The sequence below is a fragment of the Cheilinus undulatus genome, linkage group 3 (assembly GCF_018320785.1).
Source record: "Cheilinus undulatus linkage group 3, ASM1832078v1, whole genome shotgun sequence".
Classification (NCBI taxonomy): Eukaryota; Metazoa; Chordata; class Actinopteri; order Labriformes; family Labridae; genus Cheilinus; species Cheilinus undulatus.
In genome coordinates this window covers 18,218,629-18,235,653 of record NC_054867.1, presented here as the reverse complement: position 1 = coordinate 18,235,653, position 17,025 = coordinate 18,218,629, and the positions used below count along the sequence as shown (strand labels likewise).

The following is a 17,025-nucleotide window of genomic DNA, read 5'->3' as shown; positions in this document are numbered from 1 at the left end:
AGGTATGATCTTTGGTCTCCTAGCTCTAGTTTTGAGTTCGTCCTTTACGTCTTTGACTTTGTTACCTTTAAAGAGATGCCTCAAAATATTTCTTCTCTTCACTTTGGTTCCTGATTCTAAGCTGGTCTTTGTTTGGGGCCTCACAATTACCTAAACCGCCCCTGTGTGCAGATGGGATTTTAAAAATAAGATATGTGTAGAATTAGCTGCTGTTTGTGCAAAAACGCTGCAGCAGATTAAAATCTCCGTCAGTAAAGTGAAGTTCAGGAGTTGACCTGTGGTTAATACTCCCTTTTTTGTTGTTTTCCAAATCTCTTCTCTTGAGTGGATTAAGTCCTAGACTCCCTGCTGCTTCTGGAGTCTAGCATCCCTGCACTCGTTTGTGGAGCTGGAGCGTCCTGACGCAAACATGTGAGTGGAAAAGCCCGGGGATCCTATCTGTGCGCAAACTTCCGCAGTAACTGAAAAATAGGATAGCTAATGGTGTGTATTGTAAAAATAAGAGAGAGAGAGAGAGAGAGAGAGTGGGTTTGGTTCGCGCGCCTCATCCGCGCGGGGCTGTAGTCCAGCCTCAGGAAGCGCCAAGCAGCACCTCCCGTTTCCACGCAGGAGCGCACTATAGTTTACTGTAGCATCAGCACTGGAGATGTACGCCAGCTTCACGCTCAGCAGACACCACGGACACACACGTCCTCTATAGTTGACTCCCACTTGACAAAAACAGTACAAAATGATTCGTATCTCTTCGTTTGCAACTTGATTTTACGCGATGTGGTGGTGTTTGGATTAAGTTTCCGCGTCGTTTCGAGGGACACTCGGTGTGGAGGAAAATGAGGATAACAGACGGTGCTCGCAGATGATGATGTCCCACCATGAACGCAGGTTGGTGGATGATTTCTTTAATAGCAGTGTCAAAAGTGCTTCAGACATGTTTTCATCAAACAAAAAACACAACATTTTGTGTTGGTGCGTCAGGGTTGAAGATACAAGAGTATTTAGAATGTGAAATTTGGTGAATTTTCTCCTTCAATACAACTTATATATATATATATATATATATATATATATATATATATATATATAAAGCCTAATCCATCATAAAGCAACGTATTAAGATTTATAGGCATCTGGGGTTTCCCTAGTAAAAATGTCTGGAATAAATCCACCAAACCAAAATTGGAGTAAGTTTAAATCCATGGATCAAGTTGCTTTCATGGAAGCATCAACTGAAAATGTTCAATTCCAGGACAAGTAATAGGGATAGATTAGGATTATAATCCATGTGTATGCCAGACAATGGAAATCTGATGTTTTCATACAGATGTTCACCTGTCTAACAAATGCAGGTTCCTTTATGCAGTGAAAGAAGTGGTCACTATATCTCAAGTATTTCTCAGATGTATTCTTAATTTATGAGACAAACTGTTGCCCTTCTCCAGATTTAGACAGGCTGTTAAGACTTGACGGCTGACATTTCATTATGAGGACAGAGTCTGAAATCATATCCTGTGAGTTTGGCACAGCCAAGGTCCCAGTATCTATCTCTTCCTTTGTTTTTCAAACATTTGTTGTAATAGAATTCTTGTTGCATAATTCATATCCTGTTGTTTGCACTTGGGTGCTTTGTCAGGCTGGGACCCATGTTTTCTCTCCCACTTTTATTGTTCTTTGATGCACTCAAAGGACCTTTTCAGCAAAAAAAAAAGAAAGTGTGTGCCAGCATGTGCGATTTTGTATGTTTTTGTGCAACATTTCGTGAGAATGTTGGAATAATCACAAGAAGGAAGTCCATTTGTGTTGTGAAAATGTGCGCTGGAGGTTCATGGAGGAGTGATGGGGGACTGTGCTGTTAATGTCCTTTCCCCCATGGACATCCTGCGTGAGGACCTTCAAGGAGCCTCTGCTGGAGTAGCTCATAGACCCACAAACAAGGAGTGTGAAAAGACAAAACATGAACAAGCTGGGATATTTACGGAAGTAAAGGGCAGTTAGGTTGAAAAATCCTTTGGATTAAAGTCTGAAAAGTGAGAGAGAGAGAGACCAGTCAGAGATAGGGAGAGTGCACACAGGGTTTAAAAGGATGTGCGTCAGGGCAGGTACTAAATAACAGGAAGAGACAAGGGGTGTACACGCTTTGTTAAGTATGGGTGTGTTTCATGACAGCTCTAAATGTTGTAAGCAGGTCTCTTTATGATTTAACACTTTGAACTGTACAACATCCAGTGGCAAAATTTAAAACAAGACTTAAACTGTCATGATCGCAGTCAATGACAGGTGGATTTCAGCTGTGGCAGGTAGTGCAGTGACTTCTACTAGCCACTTTGGCCTGCAAAATATATCGGTGACCCATCCTGTGCTTTATTCCAACTGTGCTCAACTGTCAGCACCGGTGTTTATGAACACTGCCACAGTAGATGGTATTGCAATGATACTGTTCTGCACATAAAGGGGGCAGTTTTTTTCCCCCAAACTGCTGTAACGTACTAGATTTATGCCTTTTTTAAATGAGACCACAATCTTTGTAAGTCAGTTTCAAAGGATTGCAGATCTGCAAGCAAGAAAAAAGTCCAAGGCACTTTCTTCAAACATTAAAATACCTTGATTTCCATGGCGTGGTCACAAATTGACCTTAAAAACACACTTTGACACCCTAGGAGAGGCATATGGCAGCAGATTTCTGTGGTGGGGTGTTTTTAGCTAACCGGTTGCAGATCTCTACAATGGGGCAACCTCAGCCAAGGGGCAGGGTGTGATGTACTAACTCTCATAACCCACCCGTGTGGTGAGTTGTTTTTAGTTTTATCCCCCTCCCCCTTACCGCAACCCTAAACATTTAGGGTGTGGGTGCCTAACCCTAACCCTCTTTGGGTTGTCCTTAGTTTGTGGTGTATTAAATTTAAATTTACCCCCCTCAGTAAATTTTCATTTTTTATTCATAAATTCTGCTGTCGTGAAAAATAGCCATTTACCATAGCCTCTTACAGCGAATAGTAAATATGCCATTCAGTACGTCATTCTGGTTCTGGCTTGGGTAAAATGTGTCACTTCCCTCCCCATGGTTAAGGATGCCCCACTGTAGAGGTCTGCTGTCAATTGCCCTTCCATAGAGGTCTGCAGCCAGATCCTCTTAGCTCTTCAGGAACCCACACTTCCAAAATGATTCCTTGAATGTCAAGGAAAACAATCAACATGGCTTAGAATTTGGACTTGCTTTGTTGTGCTTTCTTCATTCATGGTGATGATGGTGTTTCAAAATGCATTAACTGCCGTTTTGTCTCAGGATCATACTGGAAGATCAAATTTCCATTGCATGTAATTACTCCTTCTAAAAACATTGCGTTTCCATCAATTTGTATTAAAATGTCTCCACAAAGTTGCTTGCATTTTTCCTGTTGATCAGGAGTCAGACGTTTTTGGACAACTTTGGCACACATTTGTCATGTTCATATTTCCATGCAAAATTTGCCCAACTGTCTCTTTATCAACAGAGACCATTTCTACTATCATTGTTAAACTGAGACGCCGATCATTTTAAACGATTTGTTCAATTTATTGAAGGTTTACAGAAGTCTCTGAGCGTTCGTGGTCTTTGACATCCTCTCAGCCATTCAAACACATGCGCACATGACATGTAATGTTCTCCAAAAACCTCAGTTAATGTATGAAAAACATTCGGCTAATGTTTTGTTCAACTTCACCAAAAATTTTAAGTTAATGCATTGCTTAACTTTTAAGCTAGTCATTTTCCGATGCCTTAGCACTTCAGTCAACAGCTAGCAGTGACCTAAAGACGCCTCTTACTGCTTGAATACCCAACCATTGATATATAACACTTGGTGTGACTGTGAACCACATGGTTTCATCCTCATAAGTCCAGGCTCATTATTTATTAGCAATAACTCATATAACATAATTTCCAATAAGAAAAGTGTGGCTTGTGAGAATCCAGAGAAGGCTATTTACTTTGGAAACTACTAGCCACAGTGGCTGGTGAGCAAAAAAAGTTCATGCCCTGATTATAGCCAAAGGCACATGATCACCCCTCATGTTGTCATTTAATGAATGATTTTTGAAGTTAAAGCAGATTTTCCTTAGTTTTGAACTTTTTGTTCATAAATCTGATTCTGCTGTAAACATCCAAGCTTCATGTGTCATTTCCCAGACAGGGAGATGTTATTGTTCCTCCTCTAAGTACCCTGTGGCTCTGTTGTTTTTCCTGCTGATAATGTCCCCCCCAGCATTCTGCATGTCACTGACTATTGTACAGGACTTGACTTCCTATTAGCATTCTTTAACAAAACAGGATTCTTGTTTTTGCACTAAAAAGCCTTGCTTTGGTGGTAAAATACTGTAAGAATTGAAAACATTAAGAAGCTTTTGCATTTTTCTTCCATTAATTTCTAATTTCTTTTCCCCCAGATTTTCAAAATCCACCACGAGTCCCTCGACCAAAGATCCGCACTCATCTGAACATCAAAGTGCAGTCCAAACTGATGTCCAGACCGTGTCCCCCTGTACATGGTCCAAAGCCCCCTGTGGCCCCCAAGCCCAGACCCTTTTATAAGCTTCACACACAGGAGGAGCCCTGCCCCCCACAGAGCCTGAGCAACGGAGACCTGGCTCACTCTGATGGGGAGACGGAGGATATCAGTGAAATAGCTGAGGAGAATCAGGACAAAGGGGAGAAAAGTGAGGCAGAGGATGCTGTTGATGACAGTGACACGGAGAACAATGGCAAAGAGGGCACAGTAGAAGAAGAAAACGAGGAGGAGAGAGAAGATCTATTAGAAAATGATGGCGATAGCATTGGCTCTGACGACACTGTCAAAGCAGACGATGGCTCGACTCTTGAAACTACTGATGAGGAAAACACTGACAATGACTTGAAGCAGAATAAAGGTGGCAATGACACTGATGATGAGGCTGAATCGACAGCCTCTGTTCAGCCTGCTGAGATGGAGGAGGAAACAGAGGAAGAGGAGCTGAGTAGTGCGAAGACTGTTATACTAAGTGGCTCTATAGAGGACTGTGATGGACATACCGAGGAAGAAAGCCCTGCTCAGTCACTCAGTAATGGTGACAATGATTCAGGACTTGATGAAGACGGTCCAAAAAGTGAGGACTGTCATGAGACCAAGCTGGAAGCTGAAGAATTCGCATTTGGATTCAGCTTACTTCCAACTGTAACTGAGGAGTATCCTTATGATGTGATCGGCGCAACAGATGATGCTAGTGATACATGTGAGTCATGTGACCCAGCTGACGCTGGCGACACAGAGGTATGGCAGAAAGAACGGGCCACCAAAGACCCCTCTGGCTGCTTTCGTTTCACATCCAGTACTGAAGATGTGTTTGGGCCTTATTCGGTCATCGAAGCTGTTCCTGCTGACGTGTCCACGACTGCTGACCCCGAGTGGTGTCAGGATGAATCTGATGAGGCACCTTCAAACGAACTGCAAACAGCAGGTGCATCTAACCAAGAACCTTATTATGTGTCATCAGATGATGTGGACAAGCTTGAGGATAAGCAAGTCCTCTCAGATCAGGGGGAGACTGATAAGAGCCCCGAGGAGTCGAATCAGCATAATGACAGAGCAAAGGATGGTGAGTCAGCGGATGAGTATGCAGACATTGACGAGTCTCTCTGCAACAAAACAGATGACTTGGAACAGTTGGAGTGCGTTTCCTCTGAGGATTACGTCGAGATTGGAGATGAGGATGAAGAGGAAGAAAAGGAAAAGAAACACATTAAAGGAAAAACTGCAAAGGAAAGAACAGCCAAGCGAGAGCAGGCTTTCCTCAGCAATCGGTCAAGCTGTCAGCCTCGCCTCAGGTTGTGCAACATCACAGTACCAGCAGATCTAGACCTGGGCCGTACCCCAGAACTCACCAACAGGGTGGTGTTTGCCCACACCACCGAGGCCTTCGAAGAAGACATTGAAGAGCTGGACTGCCATATTGTGCCTTACTATGAAGACACAGACTCAGACAGTGAAGAGCATATCTACGAAGAGGCAGGGTTTGACTCTGAAGGGGAGAACTTTGTGTTGCTCGATCGTAAGACGATTGTCACACGGTCACGCTCTTATTCTGGGAAAGTTCCTGGTTATGTCCCAGAAACTGTACCAGAGGAGACAGGGACAGAGTACCAGACTCATGATTACTGTACAGTGGCCTTGGATAAGAACAATGAAGGATTTCAAAGTTCACAGCAGCCTGGGGTCAACTGTTTGATCCCCTCCATGAAATCTCGCCGCTTCTTGTTGTATTCCCGCTCAGCAGAGGGTCCAGAACTATCCTTGACGACTCCAACAGAGTTTGGCCAGTCTCTGAAGGATGATATAAGGATGAAGAGGAAAGATGATACCCTTTCACTACCATGTGTCATAACCTCTTCTGGAAGCTTCTCACAGCGTAGCCATCAGTCGTCCAGTGGCGTTTCAACACCGACATCTCTAGTGGATATTCCACCACCATTTGAGTTGGCGTACATCACCAAGAGACCGGTCACCAAGAGTTCCCCTTCGCTTCTGATCCACCATGAGCCCAACGACATACCTAAAAAGAAAAAGTCCTCTTTCAAGCGCTTCCTTGCTCTTAAGTTCAAGAAAAAGACAGACTCGAAGGGTTTCAGTGATGGAAGTGTCCGCTCTTCACGATCTTCCTCCGAGTCTAGCCATCATGGCCCATCAAGAGTCATAGATCTCGATCGCAGAAGCACCGGCAGCTCTCCTCAGCTTCAGTCCCGTATGGTGAACCCCCAGCAGCGTACCTCAGACCTGCCATCCACCTTTGTTCTCTACAACCAGAGGAGGAATGGCGACCCCAAAGCTTACGGCAGGGGTGTCTCAAGAGTCGAGTCCTTCGAGGAGCGTTCTCGGCGCTCTGTCATGCCATTGCCATTGACCAAGCCTCGCTCCATCTCCTTCCCCAGTGCCGACACCTCAGACTATGAAAACATCCCAGCCATGAGCTCGGACTACGAGAACATTCAGATACCAGGTCGACCGATCAGATCACACACTGTGACTGAGTTCTTTGAGGACCCAAACCGCAGTTCAGTTCCCTGCAATGAGAATGACGGTTATGTGGATATGAACAGTTTCCCAGGGATTGACAGCAAACCGCAGATATCAAAAGACGACACTGAAAGGTACAGTAAAAGCTAACTACAATGGCTTTGTATCATGACAGTCAAACCTGAAAGGCTACGTAGTTTGTATACTTGAGTTTACTCTTGTGGCCTTTGAAACACTTTTTGGGCTTTTTTGGCAGGCAGCTTTGGTGGTTGTTTTTGTAGCACTCAACAACCCAAGGGGCCTCTTCATCATGTATTTTGGTGGTAACCATGTCTACGGACATGTAGGTTTTCTAAACCAGCTGCATCAAAGGAGGATTTTCAAAAGAATATCTATTAAACTGATCTATAGGGCTAGTTATCTAAAACTCAACTTTTATCTGCTCCATCAATCACAGTGTTCATCAGTTTGCATTTCTAGCTAATACTGTATTAATCATTCTAACCATTTTATTGAAAATATGTAAAATTTCCAATGATTCTGACTCCTTATATTTGAAATTTTACTGGTTTCCTTGGTTGTTTTTTTTTCTGTTCAACACATTTGGGTTGACAAGACAAAACAAGCTGCTTGTAGACTTTTAATGGACTAGTGGAGAGTTTCTCCATGTGGATATTTCTGCATTAAACATAAAATCAAAGAAAACACAGACTATAATCCGAAGGTTAATCCATTTTAAAAACTCTCGGTAATAGTTGTATCTCTAAAGTTCTACATAAGGTTCCTATTCTATTCTAATTATGATCTTTTCAACCACTGGTTAATTATTTATTATTAGTGTGCAGCTGTGTTTTAAAAAAATGTTTCCATGGTGTAGACATTATTTTGAAAACAACTGTCAAACCTATTAACTTGCACCAGGTTGAGTTTTTGTGAAATTTCTTAGCAAGCGCATACCACCATGCCCTTAGTGCTTTTATTGTGAAATTCTTGCATGTTAGGTCCTTCAAGTGAATACAGGTATTACAGCAAAAATCTTTTAAAGTAGATGTTAATGCATGTAACTTATTTGGATTCAGTATTTTTGGATTGTTGTGACCCTTTCCAATACAGTAGGACCCTTTTTGTTGGAATATTGTAATCAGTAGAGCAGTGTAGAGTTTCTACGAGGAGGTCAAATTGTGGCTGGTGTTGGTTTAATCTTGAAGGGTTTCAAGGTTTGAGGCTGGGGAATCAGAATTTTTTTTAGCAATGTATGGCACAATACTTTAAGACAGCAGTAATTTTAATCAGAGGTTCCCCAACCTTTCAGTCCCTGAGCCCCCAAAGTAACAGTTCCAGGGTCTGGGGTCCTGTACTAGCAGACACACAGAGCTCTGTCCATCCAAATCTCCCTGTGACTTTAAATTTGTTTTAATTTGTGCTTTTTGGGAAAATTTAATATTGAGTTTGTACTGTTATTGGGATTAATAACACTAAGGAAGTTACAAGTGCATAAGGTGGGTTATGTTAATATTTATCTCCCAATTTAATGTCAAAGTAAGACACCTGGGTCCCTGGGTGTGATGAAAACTTTCTTAAACTTAATTTCAGAATGTTAGCACAGGAGGCCTGGCATTTAGTCTGTTTTATAAATAAGATCAAATAAACTTAGATTATTATGAAATTTTCTTATTTTCCCCTTTTTCTGGTAATTTTTGTTAAAGCAAAAAGTTACTTTGATTCTATTCTCGAATCGGACCGAACCGAATCTAATCGGATTGGACCGAATTGTTCTGTATTTTAATGAATCGTCAGTGAATCGAATCGTAGTCTGTGAATCGAGATTGGAATCGTCTTGAGAAGGAGAGATTCACACCCCTATTAACAATGTTTTTTTTCCTTGAACTCATTTTAAATATATTTTTACCAACCCCCACTTTGGGAACCACTGATGTAAATCAGTGGCTCTCAACTGGTCAAGCCTTAGGACTCACCACCACCTCCTAAATGAAAAATTGTGAACTACATTTCCAATATGTTTTTTTTTTTAAACATCATATTATTTCATAAATATAGTACCTTTTGGACTTAAGATGGTGCCAGGCATCTATTTCCCTATTCAGCTAAACACCCATTTAAATTGCATTTAACTGAACAGCCTTAAGAGGAGGAAACACTTGAAACAGTTTTTCCTTTATTTAGATAGGACCACTAAAGAGGAACTGGAACGTGTGGAGAGAGAGTGGGGGGAACACATGCAGTCCTAAGACCAGGAACGATCCTGCAACCAGTGCATCAAGGACTATAGCCTCTGTTTATGGGCATCTGCTCTACCCTCTGAGCTAAACCACTGCCCAGAAAACAGTGTAATTCATCACAGATTCGAGTGAGTCTGACATGCTGTGTAGAGCATGGCTAACATTAGCAGCTAGCTCTGCTAGCTTTCATTCCTCTTTGCAGATTAATATCGTGCTTGATATGTGGCCTCTTTTCACTTTGGTTGGGTAGTTGTATACCCTTGACAGCCTACATACAACTTGTTTTCCATTCTGTTGTTTAAAAAACTGTCATACTGCACTGTACCTATAACATGCTAAACTCTAAGCTTCTTGTGTTAATGTCTTGCAAAGTGCTGGGGAAAGTTCTGACAGAATGGCAGAGGCCATTCACTGAAGCTGTGGTGGCTAGTGGCAGGAGGAGGAGATTTGACCAGGATATTAGGCCTGTGTTTATAAAAAATGATGAATAATAAGTTTAATGGACTCATAAATCTTGCATTCCTAGTTTAGAATTTCATGGACTTTATGGTAAGATTTTTGTGTCCTTGAATGCATTTCATGACTCACTGAAAAAGGTTTCACAACTCACTTTTGGTTCTTGACCCACGAGCTGAAAACCACTACTGTGGTTAACAAGTGAATCAAGGGTAATGTTGTGAATCGATAAAAATATTTTTGGAATAATATTTTTGATCCACTGCCCTTCGCCACACATTTTGATGTTGACCCAGGGCCATGCAGGAAATCCTAGTCTAACCTAAAATTTAATCAGTCTAGCAACAGACAAAGAGGTGGTTTGAATGTGGTTTTTGCAAAAATACTGGTAAAAAAAAACTACAAAGCTCCCACCTCTCAGTGAAATCCTCCACACCCATAATTATGCACATTCATAGAGAACCTTTTTCATACTTTAATGTCATGAAAACAGATGAGGTGTACTAAATGTACCTTGTACATTTTTAATAATATAGATTTGATCTACCAGTATCAGATGTCTTTTTCTGCAGCCTTGCTCAACCTTTTTGTAATTGACTCTTGACACTAAGCTCATCTTTTGGGTTCCCTTAATACTGAGCAAGTGAGTATTCTTGGAATCACTCTTAAAATAGTCAGCTGTGTTATTAGCCATGGCCCCATCTGCTCAGAGGGCCAATCTTGACCCCTGACAGATAGTCTTACACTGTATCTCAGATGAGCAGGGGGCACCTGGCTGAGTAAAATCAGATCTCCCTCTTGTAGGTGAGGGTTCGTTGAGAGATGAGCAGCCTGCTGTGTCAGGCATCGCTAGCTTTTGGAGAGATGGACAATACTTGTGGGAGAGCTTACTGTGGTTTTTCATTTGGTGGATTTAGCGGTCACATCTGGTGCCGCTGCTACCTCAGCAAGTCAGAGGAGAAAGAATCGGTAATTGGCTCGCTCACAGATCATATGTTATTCAAATTAAAGAAAGTCATTATGTGCTGCAATTAAAGGTGCAGAGATTCAGAGGGAGCTCCTTTCACACAAGGAAGCAGAGAAAATGGGTGAGAAGGTGAGAGTGTAAGACAGGAGGATGTGTTAATGGAAGGTGCAGAAGAGTAAGAAAACAAGACTATAGAGATGAAGTATGAAGGAGGGGGAAGTGGGAACAAGAGCAGTTGTGGTGTAATTGCTCTCCTGTACCTGACACTTATGGTTAAGTTTAGGAGTGCTTTTATTAAAGTAGCTCTCTCCCAAGTGCTTTTCTTTCATTGGACCCTGGAGGGGCTGCAGGATTTACTGCAGAGTGTGATAGATTGAGGAATCACTGTGGTCAGACTGTACCATATTACCTTTGCTAGTGCCCCGGCTGCAGCCACTACGGGCCACAGTCTTTCCCCAGTCTTAATAAAATAGTCCTGTTTGATGACCTGTGTGTACAGTCAAAGGAGACAGACCAAGAGCAGCTTTAAAAGCTGGAGATGAGCATCCACCTTAAGGCTTTCTGTTTCTTGTAGCTTCCTATGGAGCTGTTATTGTTGCACAACAAATTCACGGTGTGCAAAAAACACCCACAAATGCATTCATGGATCCAGAAATTAATATCACACCTACAGATACACACAGCAATTTCTAATGTAGCTCAGTAATCAATGGCTGAAAAGTAAGGGCCCTTTTAGATGGCAGAAAACATGCATGGCACATATCAATTTAAGGCGTGTCTGCCTTCATTTTGCTGTCTAGATGCTGCACAACCCTGGCAAAAATCCCAGGCAAGAGCACAAAAACAGCTGTATTACGTGCCTTGATTATGCAAAGGTGTGTTTTGGGTGTAACATGAATCAAACCTACCAGAGTTTTAACTCTTGTTCCCTTTAAGATCCAGGTTTGCCTGCTGGCTCAGGCGTGGTGGATTTGAGTTTTTAATCATTTAAAAGTCCCAATTCTGACTTGCTCTTTAAACTTCCCTCCTTTCATAGTGCCACTGAACACAGGAGACTGTATAAAATATGTTTATAGGCAGAAAAGATTAGATGGGGTTTATGTAAAATTAATGCCTTTCCTCAGTAAGGACAGTGGATAGCAAACTGGAAGGAGATAGTGAGAGTTGGAAAGGACATGCAGGAAAGGAGCCACAGGATAGATTTGACCTGGTGCAGCAGCTTTAGGGCAAAGGACCAATAGGGAAGATGCCCTGAGTGATTTAAGACCTGCAAGATTTAGGGAACTATTAAATCCTATACAGATCAGTTTATGCATTTGTTGATTTGTTCCACATTTGTAGATCTATTTATTCACTGCATTGGTTCCCAACCTGGGGTGCAGGACCCCCGAGGGGCAGAGATTTCCAAAATTAGATTTGTACATATTCACTTAAATGACAGTAAAACACCACTTCAATTACTGCCAAGTTACTAATAGTTTTTTATTTTTCAGTAGTTTTTTTATTTTTATTTCATTTGTACTTTTTGTATTAAATTTCAGTTCAGTTTTTATCAGTATTTACTTATGGTTTGTCAGTTTGCTTTATTTTAGTTTATTTTTTATTAGTTTGAGTTTTTTTCAGTAATATGGTTAACTGAGACCAGCAGCGGTCAGACAAAATAAACATCACACAATTTAAATAAAAACATTCAAATGTGACATCTGAATTAACCTTGAGGCCACAAATTACCATTGTGTGAAGTCTTGACCAATCAAATCAGGCCATTTAACACTGCCTGGGCTTGGGTCTACATGTCAGTCAGTATGTGCATGTCAAAGACTCAAACTAGGGAGATTTTAACTCAGATCTTATTGTTTTATGAACACAGACTTTTAGTCTTAGTTGTCATAGCCTTTAGTCTTCATTTTCAAGTTTAGTTTTTATTTAGTTTCGGTTAAGGAAAGTGATTTTGCATTTTAGTTTAGTCATCTAGTCAGTTTTTGTCAACTATATTTAGGCATGGGTACCGAATTTGTTGTTTTGTTGAAAACGAACTGCACGATTTGTAGTTTGTAATATTTTAATTTGTAAAATATTCTACCTTTACTTATTTATTTTGACTCAATCCTCTATTGTTCATTTGTTTTAAACTTATTCGCCCCCCCAACGCACGAGAGGGGAAATTAGAGGAATAGGAGGTAGTGGGACTGGGTGTTAATTTATACATTATAAAGAAAAACCTTTGGGTAGTTATAGTAGTTTAGTTTTTCCATGTTGGAGTAATTTTTAGAAACATTTGTGATGTTATGTTAAATTTGATATTGAGAAATACATATCTAAAAGTCAGAAGTTCTAAGGTTATTTTATAAATGAAATATAATTTATTATTGCTTATTCACACACAGAAGTACCAAAAATGGGTACTGCTGAGTACTGGTTCAAATGTGAAAAGTACCTATCACTAACTAGTATTACCTTTGCTAAAACAAGGTTTTTTTGGTAAGAAAAACATGTGTAGGCCATTTTCTCCAGATTTTATCAATGAAACAGTTAAAATCGATGTTGACTTTTGACTGCAGTATATTGTTTTATTTTTCACCTAGCTCAGCTATTCTTAGGTACCAGAAGGTCAGGCTCCAAGAAAAAAAAGTCTGGAAACCACTGATTTACTCATGGGTCTCAATACATTTAAAATCTTTTTCCATACTTGTGGATAAGTTTCCACTTTTTTAGAATTGTTTTTGCATTTGATGAGTACACATTTTTACACCCATTTACACATTTGTGGATCTATTTATTTAATTATAGATCTGTCACTATATTTATTAATCTAATCTCTATACAAGATGTTTTTTAAATCAGGGCCAATACCAATACTATTGGTAAAAGTAACATTTTAGCCAATGGCCAATACCAGTGATGTTTAAATCTCTTCTTTTTGTGTAACACTACCACAATGCCATCATTTTCTCTCTTGTTTCACCATGAAAACAGACCAGAGTTAGTCCAACAGGGCACTGTCTTCTCTAAAGGGTGTTGGGTTGGGTGTGCTGATGCCAGTATTAAACTGATAAAACACAACAGGCAAACACTAGCAACTTACATCTCTTCATGTCCACATCATTTGCAGATGTCTGTAAAAAGGGCTGATGCATCTGTGCATCACTACTATTTATACATTTTTGCATCAATATCCACCTTTTTAGATTTGTTTTCACATTTGTAGGTCTAATTACACACTTGTGGATCTAGTGACACACGTTTATATCCAGTTAAACCTCTGTATATCTATTTAAATCTGTCATTTGTTTTGCAATATTCTGTTTTCATTATCTGTAACTTACTGCTGCTTCTTTTAGCATCTATTTAGATATTGTCTAAAATGAAGGGTTTAGCTTTTAGGTAGAATGATTTAGACATTATTTTACACATGTAAAGCTATACTGTCTCTATCTGAGATTGTGTACAGCTGTAGACATAATGCCATGATCTGACTGTTTATATGTAGTGTGCTTTAAACCCTCCAAGTATCTCAGCGTTTGAAACCCTTCCACTTCACAGACAATGGTCCCTCAGTGAGGGCTCTTTTTCTCTTCACTGATGTTATCGATGTGCTTCATTGTGTTTTGGAGGTCTTACACCTCTCACAATGATGCAAATAACCTATCTGCCCTGTCACCTCGCCTTCGCAGCATTCCCTCCGGAGAAGCTGCTGTTGCCAGGGCTACTCTTTGCTGTGTCTGTACAGGGATGGTTTATGTTTGTTGGAGTGTGAATGTATGCGTGTGCAAGTGTGCCCTCAATATCAGACATGTGTAGTCACCGTAGGTGTTTGTCCCTGCCTTTGTGTGCACGTCCAACTCTAAACTCTATTCGAAGCTTGACATTGCCATCGTTTGTCCCAGGCTGCCCCGCTGATGGTGGCAGTGATTTATTGAGATCCATTCAACAGTCAGTGTGATTTTAGACCCACATAAAGTGGATTTTTGTGGTAAGGAAAGTGACTAAACAGCCCCAGAGTTCTGCACACAGTATCACACATGCATTTTAAGGAGAACTCACAAAGCTGCTGTGCTACAGGCCTGGCTTGTTTCCAGTTGTGTGATTAATGTGTAGCACCATTCAGACCCTGTTTCTGCACATGCATTCGGGGTAAGCAAAGAAACATGTTCATTAGCAAGCAGTGAACAATGGGAGAAGAATGCATGCTAATGATTTATCCCACACATAAATGTAGTGTTTGTTTGTGTGTGCATGCAGGCTAAGTTACAAGTCAGTGCAATTTTATCAAAGCCTCCAGCTGAGAGTGCAGTCTCAGCAGGACTGTCTGTGCCAAGAAGTCATGAAGCAACAAATGAGTGTTGAAAAGGGCGTTTTAGCCAAAAGAAGCTCAGGATTTGTGATGGTGCTGAACTTGGATCCTATTAAGTGTTGTTTGTGTCAACTTTAAGTAGTTCCTCGTAGACTTATAACACTAATGCAGATGTGTTGTTGCCCCAGTGCACACTGTAAAAGAGCTATAGTGGTGTTTTCTGCTAATGTATGCAGAATTGTACATCTCTACTTTACCCCTTGGCATCGTTTTCACATCAAACTGTGCATGAGCCTCTTCAGAGTGATGACAAAGCCCTGCCATGGCCTCTAAAACAGCCCCTCCACCCACTGTTATGTTAGTCTTAGTAGTGATGAGGGAGCCATCTTAAGTACATTGTTGAACTGGGTGGTGGCCGTAGGCTGTGTGGCGAGCTGGTGGACAGGGCGTGTCGTTGGCTCGCCGGGCCTGGTGCCTGGCGCTCGGAGGTCATTGCCAGGTCATCCCCGGGGAGGAAACGTCCAGCCAAGGAGCTTCCCACCAGCCTGTTTACAGGAAATGCAGGACAAGGGTGGGACTCTGACGAGAGGTGGGGACGAGAGGGGACAGAAAGGCTGAAGGGAGGAGAAGGGGGTCACCATTGTGGGGTGGAGGTTCCCAGACTCGACCTTGAACAACAAGATGAGGTGTGGTGCAGTCGGGAATGCCAGGTCTGCTTTTATTGGTGCACTGGTTTGCCAGGAATGCTCCCAGAAAGAAGAGAACTAAATAAATGAACTGAATACATGAGCTCTGAGCTCATAATATTGCCACATATGAGTCTGTGAATCACAGCCAGCAGCAGTCAAAACACCAGACTTTCACAAATCTCCTCATCTCACAGTGTCACAACAGCCACAAGCTAAATGTCAGTCATCATCACCAACAACAGCAAACAATATAAAACTGCTCCAGATCTCTAAATCCCCTCATCAGTATCACAGTCTCCTATAGTTAGCGGTCTAATGAGCCCTTTCAGCTGCTCATATTTCCTTTAATAGCTCCATTACAAGTGGAAAAAGGCCTGTCTCACAGCTTCTAATATATATTTAAATACCTAATGTTTAGCTCTATTGAATTACACATTACAGGCATCATGAACTCACAGGAGAATACAGGTCTTTTCAAAGAGAGTCATTGTATCCTCGTCTGAATTGGACACAGTAGATTTAACTTTGCCATGTTATAAAAGACATTGGCTTTGTCTGGAGTAATAGCGTTGCCTTAATGGTCTAGTTAAAAGGCTTCATACACTACCATATCATTTTACTATACCACACATTAGCAGCTTTGAATATACAAATATTTTATGAAGCTGACAGACGGGAATAAAAAGTTATTTTTTGGATCTTATGGGGTGATGGATTAGGTTGGCATACAAGCATGTGAAGGTAGACTAAAACAAACTACACAGAAGTCAACAGCAATTACTTTAAATACAGAGTGTATTCATGCATTGTAATTCCCTTTCCTTTGGCTTTTCTGGAATATCTTTGTAGAAGTTGGACACAATCCTCAAGTTACAGAACAGACGATTCTTCTGTGTTTGTGATACTGATGATAGATAGTGAGAAGGTGAAGGTGAGAATACAGGTTTTATATGTTGGACATGCAGTGCCAATAAAAAGTTTTCACCTGTTGGATGTTTTACTTTCTATTGATTTTATAAATCATCAATCATAGTCATTGTAACTTGGCTTTTTTGGCAAAAAAGATAAGAAAAAACTTTATGTCAAAGATAAGACAGATTTCCACAAAGTAATGTCAAATAAAAAATATATGTAGTGTTTGATGTCCAGACAACTGGTACTAGTTATATGGGGATCACTGTAGCCTGGAAGGTCCAGTTACTGGTTAATAAGTATTCCTGGCTACCATTGCACCATGAAAGCAAAACAACACCCCAACTCAGAGAAAAGGTTATTAAAGAAGTATAATTCAGGGGATGGACACAAAGAAAACATATCTACAGCTCTGAACATCCCCCAAAGTTCATTTAAGTCCATCATC

At 40.9% G+C, this 17,025-nt stretch overlaps 1 protein-coding gene across 3 annotated transcripts in view; it reads left to right on the top strand.

The window, feature by feature from the left end:
- Nucleotides 1–581: 581 nt before the first annotated feature.
- The window catches only part of LOC121506549 (FYVE, RhoGEF and PH domain-containing protein 5-like), a 57,962-nt gene continuing 41,518 nt past the window's right edge, over nucleotides 582–17,025 (top strand). For all 3 annotated transcript variants that reach the window (XM_041782388.1, XM_041782389.1, XM_041782387.1), the window contains exons 1-2: nucleotides 582–882; nucleotides 4,420–7,153. In XM_041782388.1, coding sequence (XP_041638322.1) covers nucleotides 873–882; nucleotides 4,420–7,153 — 2,744 coding nt within the window. In that variant the 5' untranslated portion in view covers nucleotides 582–872. The remainder of the gene's footprint in view (nucleotides 883–4,419; nucleotides 7,154–17,025) is intronic.